This window comes from the organism of the source record quoted next, unplaced genomic scaffold, assembly GCF_019419815.1.
Source record: "Pyrus x bretschneideri cultivar Hongxiangsu unplaced genomic scaffold, Pyrus_bretschneideri_v1 Contig17, whole genome shotgun sequence".
Taxonomy (NCBI): domain Eukaryota; kingdom Viridiplantae; phylum Streptophyta; class Magnoliopsida; order Rosales; family Rosaceae; genus Pyrus; species Pyrus x bretschneideri.
Genome location: NW_025999468.1, coordinates 273725 through 284783, shown reverse-complemented (window position 1 = coordinate 284783; position 11059 = coordinate 273725). Strand labels below are relative to the sequence as shown.

General features: G+C 36.1%; 1 protein-coding gene across 5 annotated transcripts; it reads right to left on the bottom strand.

Annotated features, from left to right (window-relative positions):
• Positions 1-4456: 4456 nt before the first annotated feature.
• LOC103933707 (biotin--protein ligase 2-like) lies at positions 4457-10732 on the bottom strand. Of its 5 annotated transcripts, XM_048581268.1 has the most exons (11): positions 10484-10731; positions 10130-10397; positions 9967-10028; positions 9727-9875; positions 9153-9273; positions 8781-8936; positions 8266-8311; positions 7101-7167; positions 6194-6270; positions 6008-6055; positions 4538-4802 (listed from the first exon to the last, which is right to left on the bottom strand). In XM_048581268.1, the coding sequence occupies exons 1-10, from the start codon at positions 10599-10601 to the stop codon at positions 6010-6012; spliced, it is 1110 nt and encodes a 369-aa protein (XP_048437225.1). In that variant the 5' UTR covers positions 10602-10731; the 3' UTR covers positions 4538-4802; positions 6008-6009. The 5 variants fall into 5 exon arrangements, 3 of the variants coding, with proteins under 3 accessions (XP_009341674.2, XP_048437225.1, XP_009341677.2); XM_009343399.3 differs by lacking the exon at positions 6008-6055 and having other exon boundaries at positions 4457-4802; positions 10484-10730; XR_007257260.1 differs by lacking the exon at positions 8266-8311 and having other exon boundaries at positions 4774-4802; positions 10484-10732.
• Between the last annotated feature and the right edge of the window lie 327 nt (positions 10733-11059).

The following is an 11059-nucleotide window of genomic DNA, read 5'->3' as shown; positions in this document are numbered from 1 at the left end:
CCTTGGGCTCAGGAGAGGATCCAAATCCCTCCAACCCTGTTAAAAGCTTATTAATGTGTTAATGTGTTACTCACATGAGATCTTCAAAGCTAATTAAATAACGTCATGTGAATTAATTACAAAAAATCATATTTTTCAGTGTCTTTTTCTTTAAACTATTTTAATAAAGAGGTCTTTGTTTGATTTACTCCTGAAATGGTAAGAAGCTTTCAATTTCTTCCATATCTTTAATTTTAGCCAATACTCCCTCTAAACTTTTACAATTGACCAATTTCCTCTAAACTTTAATTTTAGCCAATTATTCTCTCACTTGATTTTTTATAATTGGCCAATTTTCCTTTTGGCATTAGATATTTAATTTTTTTTTTCATCCAATTTTTCATTCATTTTGGTCATGTGCAAGACAGATGACAATTTTTTGAAGGCAAAAAGGTAATTTTATCCCTAATGTGGCCAACATATTATTTTTTCTAGCTTATTCTCTTCTGCTAGGTCACTCTATGTACTTTTTGCTTGAATTTTATGTCTAATGTGGACAACTATGAATCTTCTCCATGGTCTTGCTCTTTCAGCAACCTGTTCGGATTGTAATGTCATTTCATTAGCATTCCTTGTGACTTGATTCACAAGATCATTTCGATTCACCAATTTCAATTCATGGCCCAAATTCGAATAAGAAAGTAATTACTCATCTCAAAAATTCATTACTAGAAACTAGCCAATTATAAATGTTAAGGGTGGTGATAGGCTAAAAGTAAAGTTCTAGAGGTAGTTGACAAATTATAAAAGTTCAAGAGGTAATTGGCTAAAATAAAGTACAGAGAGAACTTGGCCAATTATAAAAATTCAGGGGGTAAGCACCTAAAGTTAAAGTTCAAGGTATATTAGCAGCTCTCTACGAGTTCAGGAAAAATCAGCAACTACCTCCTTAAAAAAAAAAAAAAAAACGTATTTTTTTATTAATCCGCTTGGCATCATTTAATTGGCTAAGTGAGTCTCATCCTCCAGTCCAAAGTTAGAACATTCTGGTTATAAGACATTGTTTGATTTAATTTACATGAAAAACTTCGAATTTATTCTAACTGTTGATACTATCCAGCCATAATCAACTTACATATGCGTACTTGAGTGACCCTAACACTACGTTTGTTATCAATATTGCGGATCTAATTCTAAATGGTTCGGTTTACACGCCAGCTTTCCATATGCTTCACTCCACCATATACATACAAGTACAGCTAGCTAGCGTCTCAAAGTCTGCAGTTTTTAACCTAATGAGTAACTAGGAAAGAGTTGTGTGAGGAACATATCCAGCCGAACAACGCCATCATGAGGCTATCTTCTATTCTCCTTTGTTCTTTAATCTAATCTAATCTAATCATATTCATTTGATAAAGACGGCTGCAGTTCATTTTTCTCAATTGAGAAGTAGACCCCTCAAAACTTTTGAATGAATATTAAGTATGTAACCTCAAAAACTAGAGAAATCGTGTCACCAATAATATATTTTCAGTTGTAGGGCAAATTATATCTAAATATTTATAAGCGTCATAAGAAGAAAGATGTTACGGTCAAGGGTCCATGTGCGTTTAGATTTATTCTAACCCTTGACACTATTTAGCCATACTCAACTTACACGCGCGTACGTGAGTGACCTTAATACTATGTGTGCTATCAATATTACGGATGTAATTCTAAATGGTTTTGATTGCACTCCAGCTTTCCATATGCTTCTCTCCACCATATACATGTAGGGGTGGTTCAGTATGGGATCCCAATCGAAAAAGGGATCCTGAATCCCAAACTAAAAATTTTCGGAACAAAAATTTGAAGATCAATTCCGAATCAAAATTTCGGTATTTCCAATTTTTGGGATTCCCGAATTGTTTTCAGTACTTCGAGATGGATCATGATTGAATTTTGGGTTTTTGGAATGAAATTGGAGATTTTTTTGGATGTGGGCTAAAATTTTGACTTTTGGCCTCAAATTTTGTTTTCCAATTTCATATAAATTAAATTTAGGGTTTTACCTCATTTTAATTTGAAATTTCATACCAATTGAAATGTCAATTCATTCATACCAAGTCAAATTGATTCTCCAAAGTTCCAAATTACTTAATTTCATACTTTTATTTTTAATATAGTCTACTATCAAATTACTTAAATTCAACATCAACATGCATGCAACCAAAATAAATATATATATTTTTTCGGTTCGGTTCAGGATTCCCGAATCATTGAATATGTAATCTCGATTCCTATACCAAAAGATTTGGGATCAGTTCAGTATGGATCTCGAAATTTTCATTATTATCGATTTGAGAATTTTTCAGTATAAGATTGGAATTTTTTTGATTTGGTTTGGATTTTCGGGAAAATTTTCCAGCCCTATATACATGTACAGCTAGCTAGCATCTCAAAGTCTGCAGTTTTTAACCTAACAAGTAACTAAGAAAGACAGACCCCTCTCACTAGTTTTCTTAACCAACTTGGTCCACCACTTTGCCAAAATGTTTCGTGATAATCCAATAGATCTTTGACTGATCTCCCGGATCCCTTCATGCTTCCCCAAATTTCCTCTTGAAAACCCTTTATTTTTTACCAATTAAAAAGCAATGCAATTCTTTGTCCACTATAGGATATTGATTAACAAGGAGAAGCATGCGAGGGAAAGATTATCAAAAAGTAAGTTGTAGGCTCATAGCTAGAGCATCTTCAATACTATTTTTCTTGCTATCTTCATGATTATTAGTTCAAGTGGCCAAGAAATATGAGATAATGAGTTAGAATTTAAATAGGATAAAGTTTCGCTTTTTTTGTGACGACGATTCTAGCCACAACTAGAAGTCAAACTCATATAATTTGAACTCATTTATCGTCATTCATGTTAGTTGAATCCGGGAAGCGTAAGTGGAAATGCAACACCTTAAACCCAAAGGTTCACTTAACCGAGCTGGTGGCCCAGTGGTAAATGGTGGATTGCGAGACTTTCTTCAAATTACAAACTAGAGGTCTTGGATTCGAAGCTGCTGCTGGTGTGGAAGCCAGACTTGTGGCGAGGATGAGGCTAAAATGCTCTGTGAGTCTTTCCGACCTCCGAAAGGGATGAATAACTGTAACTTACCATTAGTTGTCTCATTTTTTAGAAAAAATAAAAAAGAAGGTTCAATCCTTTTTATTATAACCAAAAAGGTGGAAAAAAAATGGAAGAAGGATTGAAAATATCAAGGACATATGATACAAGTGTAATTAATTAGCATCATAACCTTTGTTCCTTTCTTCGTCTCTACTCATGCTATCCTTCCACTCTTTTAGATGGCATACAATACTTTTATTCTTGAGGATGGATTTTTCTTTATTTGGCATAACTAATGTTTATGTAAAGGATTAATGACCAAGGGGAATTCATCTACTCTCTCTAATCTGCAGGCAAGTTATTCTTGGTTGGAGTTCACCTTATGCTGTGTTATGTCGATTAGATTCCTGCCAAGATTTTATCGAACACTTTTTGAGGACCATAGGGTCGCACACAAGAAATATGAGAAAAAGGACAAAAGAAAGAGAACAAAATCTACCAATAACCATACATAGGATTGCACAAAAAAATAGCGTTGTAATTTATTGTTTTGTACTCATTATTTCAATTTGTCGCGGTTGCATATGAGTCAAATACAAATATACATATAAATATACATTGGGTTGTGAAGCAATTAGGATCATAAGCAGCCAATGAACCCATGTTGTCTTCGCCACTTTCGCTAGGAGGACGAGAGTTGGCCTCCACTTATGACTTGCGATAAGATTTCAATTTGGAGATTTTCATTCAGTACAGCAAATTTGTCAAGGATATTTTTCTTTTCTTTTTAACTTGTAAATTGTCGTACACATCTAAAATCGAATCGGGTGCCAAAATTTGTACCAAAAGCAAAAAATTTGATGCCTTGATGGCCAATGCACGTATCATTTTCTTTTCACAATGCGACAGCCTTATTTACTCTTGAGTAAATATGATTTCAATTTAATGCCCAACTGTTTCCTATAACTGTAAAATACTCGAAATTTAATGCCCGAAACCGAACCGTTCAAATCGGTTACTTGCAAAGATCGGATTTGATAGGTTAAATTGTCATCCCTACTTACTCTAAACTACATGGAGAGGGGTAAGGGTTCCAGAGTGCAAGCGGACATACACATTGTCCTAGTTAATCGGCCTAATCCGCTTATTCGACCTTACACATACCATGTTAAGATGTTTAAATTCAAAAACTTCAGCATAAAATCTAACCAATAAGGAACCCTAAAAAGTTAAACCTTTCAAATATGGCCTCGTGAGCGTCATGTTTCCGTCTAAATATTTGTTTGGCCACGGAAATATACAATCATAGATTTCCTCAACAAACAACAAAGAAACTAGGTATTCAAACGGACCTACCTCGAAGCTGGCATGGAGACCTGATTTTCCTGCAAATGATTGATTACTTGGGCGGATCAAATGATTCGTGACATAACACAACATAATCCCTATCTTGTTAGCAAGTAAACACAGGAAAGTATGGTTGTCAATTCCATGAGTCCCGAAATTATTAAGCAAGATATGCAGATCTACTTTTGACCGAGATCCATACCGAAACAATTAAGTTAAACAAAATGATTCAAGTATCGGACGTATGAAAAAGATAAAGGAGAGAACATTCTCAGTGGTGCGCGTGATGCAGCAATTTTGAAGCCACTGATGCAAGGTGGTGCCAAGGAATCTTCTTCAGTCCATTTTTCGCCTGACTAATCCTTTGAAGAAGTCAAAACTATATGGACAAACAGAGACAATATAATGATTACTTAGGTTAAAAATGGCCAGGCTCATTTCCCGACATACTTCTGAAATTATAGCATGTGAATGTAAAACCACTACATGAAATTGCCAGAATGCTTGATAGATACGGTAGTTCATCAGAAAAAGGGGCAAAATGTATATCGGGAAGTTCTTAGCGTACTTCAAATCAAAACCTCCGCCTATTTCTTAATTATTCTCTTTTTACATTTTTTATATCTAGTATTACTACATGTTTATTATGTAATGTGTTTCATACGTATCAAGTTAATGAAAGCACGCAAATACAGGCATGAATGTAATGTTCCACCAGAAAGACATGTCCAGTACTGATTCTGCCCCAACTAACAGGAATGCATTTATTGACTAATTACACAAATACAAAGGCAAGGATTAAGAGGCCATTACGAATTAAAATCAGAGTCCAAAAATTCTATAATGCTCCGGAGTACCATAGAAAATCAAATCAGAGTCACTTCAAAGACGGTAAATGCATGCGAAATTATGACGATGACTGTATTTGGACAGAAATGAACAGTAAAGGAAACATGAGCTGAACCGGTATTACATCTGTGGGTGGTAAAACAAAATTACAAAAGGGCATGATGCCAAGTTGCTGTCCTTTTGACCAAGCAACCTGACATGATTATTGTCACCTAGTAAAGCTGAGGTACAATTTCAAATCAACAGATAAACAAAAATGGTGTGAGATTTCAACTACCAAATCTTCACCATTTGATGTCTCAAACAAAAAGCTTATATGATGCGGTACTAGGACCAAACCAGGACATGATCTTAACTAATAGTAAAATAAACCATTAATATGTCAACAAAACAATGAAACTACCTTTAGGCATAATACCACGAATTTCTACTACTTCCAATAACTATCAATTTATAGATACTTTCTTTCATTTACTAACTTTCAAAAGTTACAAAAACCACATCAAATCAAACAGATCTCCCCAGTAACGTGTATGAAAAAATTCGAACCTTGTAACCAGGTATCCATCCTGAATGACAGAAATGGCTTAAGGCAATCTTGACAAGAGTGCTCCCTTTGATTGAAGTTGACATTTTGATGGCTCTAAATTGTGCTAACACATTTGCCCAGAAAAATAAAAATTGAAAAATTGAGCTAGCTACTTTAAGTGAAAGGAAATTACTGTTTATTTTTACCCTTAAGAGCTTGCTCGCCATATGTTCATCCAGTAGTTATAATGGAGCTTTCAAAAGCATACATTATACTGTTAAAACAAAAAAACAAAAGAGACTTTGCACGTACTGCTTAAGTAAGTTTCATAGTTAAATTAAGCAACACTATATCACTCCAAAATAAAAAAAAAATCTTTTGAGCAAACATACCTATTGCCATCAGGATGAAGTTCACACATTTGATTGTCATCACCAATAGCCAACAAATATCCTGATGAGGTCAAACCCTGCAAATTGAAGATTTTCAGTCCTGAGAACCCTAGTACCAAATATAGAATATTGACAACAATCATACCTCAAACCATATAACACCGTTACGGTCGACCCTATTTACACAGGTATATCTTGTTTCCTAATTTGTCTACTTAAGGGATGCCGATAATAATCATGTAAATGGCTATTTTATTCATATCCTCTTCCCCTGTTCAAGCTATTTTATTCTTTGATTGCAATCATGCATAGTTTTACAAAGATGGAGTTACACCTGTATCCAAGGGTGTCCAGCAATGGCCGCATGATGGCTGTGATGAAAGGCATATCAATGCTTGACATGGTGCGTGCAAATATCTTGGCTCATAGTGGTCATGGGGGGTATTTGCATGGCTCTTTTATGGAATTTGTGCATAAGTTTGGAGATTTAAACGTGGACAGTCAAGATAGGGAACCATAAGGGGTCTAAGAGTAAGACAGTAAATTACAGGGTTATCCATGTAAATAGGGCTAGCCATAGAAGGTGTAATTGCAGTTTTTTCCCCCTATCTTATAATTTTGAGGCTAGATCTTTTTGCAGCTTATTCAAATCAAGGATTCACAAACATTTTTAACCAATAAGTACTTTAAATTTTGTAATCAAGGGAAATGAACAAACTTTGGTTGAAACAAAAGGAAATACATCCATAAAGTTAACGATTGAATTTGTTTGAGCCAGAAAGGATGAAATAGTAGTTTTTGTTTGGGTTTATCTTAAGAAAGGGTATACGCTATTTCATTTACATAGGCATGCATATCCAAAATTTGAGGGCAGTGACTCATTGAGAAGCTGTCTAGTTTGCCACACCTGAATAGTGACCACATTTTCCACCACTTGATCCTCAATTTTTTCTTGCACAATAACTCTCTGTCCGCTGCAGATACCAAAACAAAATTATATTCAAAGTGGATTTACGTGCTTGAGCACATTTCTCTTGATTGATATTAATTTAAGCATATTCATCTTTCTTAATTATGATATTATATCGACAAAGAAAAAGGAAAAGAAGCAAAGGCTTCAAGATTACAAGAATTCTTGCTCCTTCACCTAGCCCAAGTATTTATAATGGTAAGAAAATTAAGATGTCAAGAAAGCTGAAAATGCAAGACAACAAAAATTAATTTGATTGTTTAAGGTATGGAGGTAGCACAACGATATAACAGTATAGGTGAAACATAGACCACCTGGTCCATGTAAAAACCATAGCTTACAAATTCCAAGTAGAATACTAAGGACATGGGTACTGTGGAAGACAGTGTGTTATTGTCGATCTCACGGGTAGAATACTAATTCCAAGTAGAATACTAAGGAATGGGTACTGTGGAAGAAGGTGTGTTATTGTCAATCTCACGAGTATAATACTAATTCCAAGTAGAATACTAAGGAATGGGTATTGTGGAAGAAGGTGTGTTATTGTCAATCTCACGACTAGAACTGCTTCTTGAAGGCTAGCGTACAAGGAAGGAGTCCCCTGCATCCCAACAGTACCCCAGAAAAACTCCCCTAGCGAAAGGGGATAAGACACTTGGCTCTCCCCTTATACGTAAGATTACAACCCAACCCATTCCTGAGATAACTTGCTAGATAGTTGATACCATGTTAAACCCATGGGTAGAACTTATCCTTGAAAACCAGCTTGCAAAAGAAAGGCTTCCCACATATTTATATACCACGCATCCCAGAGGCAACCAGATTATGTGGGAATATACTATTAGGGGGATGAATGACAAGAACAAATTCAGTACTTTATGAGAAGAAAATCAGGAGGCCAGATTAATGGTCGGAAAACGGCTTCTGCAGATCGAGTAGAATTGTTATTTTGTACCAAGACAAAATTCACAGAATATTTGGTGTGACATTTCACAAGGCTTCTTTGCTTTTTATATCTAGAAAAGACCGTCTGAAAAATTACTAACTTGAGTTCAACCATAACGATCCACTAGAGAATCTAATCTACATGTCAGTGAGTTACCTGTGTAGCCATGTCCTATAGTATAGCTCCTCAAGAGATTGGAATCCTTGACATGAACCAAAAGAGCCAGCATTAATTTTCATAACCTACATACTTGATGGATATTCTATCATTCTTACTGATCAAAGTAGAATTTTACAGCTGAAATAGAAACTGCAGAAACAGGATTGATTAGATAATTGTGCAGAACACGAAATAATTGTATCTGCCCACTACTTATCCATATTTCTATGCGGCAAGGAAACTAGGTTGTTAGACGACAGGGAAAAACAGCTGTCTCATAACTGAAACAGTACAACTAAGGGATTCAACTTTTGGTATCAAGCAAAAATTAAATTTTGATTTACAGAACATTCAAGCTGGCTTGAAACATAAATGAAAAAGTTTAGAAAGAACGGCACCAACACGCATAGTTGAGGTAAAACTGTAAAATTAAGCACTAAAATCAAAATGAAGGAATGGTATAATTGATATATCAGATGACATTTTCTATAATTGACGTGATGAGTTTTTACCTTGATTTATTAAAACTTCATATAACATCTCAAATTTGTTAAAGAAGGTGGCAAGAACATCTTCTCTTCTAAATCGGTATGTTGTAACAGACAATTCTCTAAGAAATGCATTCAAACATGTGGTTGGTTTCTCATTATCAACGTTCAAACCTACACCTGCAAAAGCAAAAACAGGAGTATGTCTGTCATCAACATAAAAGTTATTGTTGAATATCCATTATCCAATCATGCACATGTGCGTGTTGTTGATGGTGTCATTCATATAGTACTTGAAAGGAACAGGTCCACCGAATGTAAGAAGTTCGGTATTTCAAAGCATGCTTATTTGCAATCAGACCTGCTAATCAGCAACCAGAGGATGAGACTAATTACCAGCAGAGACATTGAACTGCTTTGACTTATACGTTGAGGTGCATAAAATACCTCCCACTTTGAGGCCATTTAAATAAAGATCATTTGGCCATTTTATTTTAACATCAACATATGGCAAGCCCTGAAATGCAGAAGATGTACCCAACACAAAGTGTATCAAAGTCTGCACTATAGCATCAACCTATCAACTGCAAATTAGTAAATATAACAATCAGAGGCAATGTGCATGGTCCAAGTAGCCAAATATACTATAATAAGAGCCTGAAAAAAGTTATCTCCGTGCAATCTATTACAGGTTGGATAGTAAATATGAGTGACATAATCTTTCTACAGTTAAAGTACTAGCGAACTTCTATGTATTACTTGAGGTCAAGATGAACGCCTCAGGCAACACATTGAATTAGAAACAAATAGAACAGTTATTGCTTAACAAATTCGAATTTTGAATGAAACCCGCTTCTTTGCTACAGTTACCATTAATGGCTATCATATACCAAACTCAATATATATAAATTTGACAAAGTTAACTTTTTAATTCTTTCCATATCAAACTCGTGACGAACAATGCACTCACATTTTTATCACAAACATCTTTTATTGCCTCCGTGACGGCAAGAGAAACCACGTACTGTATGAGAGGCACGATGTGGCCATCCTCCATCTGCAAAGTAAAGGAAAACAGAAGGCAACCCTCAGGAGACTCCCACACATTCTTCGACCGCCCTGCCACAAAAATTAACTAACAAATTGAATTCCAAAAATTGAAATACAACAATCAATGAATCAAACTCAACCACTAATTAGCATTTCAAACCTCTCCCTTTGTACTGAACATCAGCTACACAAACCGCACCCACCGGCAGCTCACAAAAATTGCTGAGATCAAACTAAAAACTCAAATTCACTATCCGAAAAATAATCATTCACTTAACTTCAGAGTTCAGGAAACTAAAAATCCAGTCTTTTGCGAAACTTACTTGGAAACGACGTCGTGTGTGGAAGGCAAGCGTGGAGACCAGAGGAGGAACCTGCCGAACCGACTGGTAGAGAGCAAGCTCATGAACGAGTCGACTCCGAAAGCATCCTGCTTGACCGGCTTTTCGAATTCCGACTGTAACAAAATTGAAAGCTCGGTGCTCTCAGGGAGCTTCAGAGCGTTGCTGCTCTTCAATGCTATAGCAATTTCATTCTTCGCCGGCGACTTCCCGCACAAAACCAGCGTACAGTTCGAATTGCCGTCCATGGCTGAAACTTCAAAAATGAAATCAGTTTCCTGGATTTTCTCGGTAGCCAAACAGTAGGTAGGGAACAGACTAGAGAGCAGAACAAACCTGATGCAACGGCGGCGGGTAGAGAGAGACTGCAAGTCGCTTTCTTCGAGAAAATGGCCTTCTTCAGCGAGCTTCTTATGGTGGAAAACCCTAGCGAGGAGGTGGATGCGAAGGGCATTCAACTCGGAGGAACCAGAAGTTTCAGTGGGAAGTCGAACGTTTCGGCTCTCGGGACGGAGAATACGAGGATAAGCCAGGAGGAATGGGAGATGCCACGTCGTCACTGCGAACCCGCCACCTTAACGGAATAAAAATGAAACGGGTTAACTGCATGTTTGCTCCCTAAAGTTTTAGTGGTTTTCAATTTGGTCCTTAACCATTTTGTTTTTTTGCCCCAGATTGATCATCCTTTACTATTGAAGTGAATGGTACCTAGTAGTAATTCTATTACTTTGGTCACTAACGATTAAAGTAGTAATTCTATTACTTTGGTCACTAACGATTAAGCTATCCTCATTAGGCTGGTTCAACTTCTTAACCAGGACGAGGTCTGCTTGGATGCTGAAGGAGTCTATGTGGATGGTATACATCATTATTATAAACTAATCAGGTGGTGGTGAATCATGTTCAAGGAAA

What these genes read in the sequence shown, in the direction of transcription:
- LOC103933707 (XM_048581268.1), bottom strand. Translation starts at nt 10,601, where the DNA reads ATGCCCTTCGCATCCACCTCCTCGCTAGGGTTTTCCACCATAAGAAGC. An exon ending in ACCCGCCGCCGTTGCATCAG is followed by an intron (nt 10,398 to 10,483) that starts GTTTGTTCTGCT and finishes TTGAAGTTTCAG; the next exon opens with CCATGGACGGCAATTCGAAC. An exon ending in TGTTCAGTACAAAGGGAGAG is followed by an intron (nt 9,876 to 9,966) that starts GTTTGAAATGCT and finishes TTTTTGTGGCAG; the next exon opens with GGCGGTCGAAGAATGTGTGG.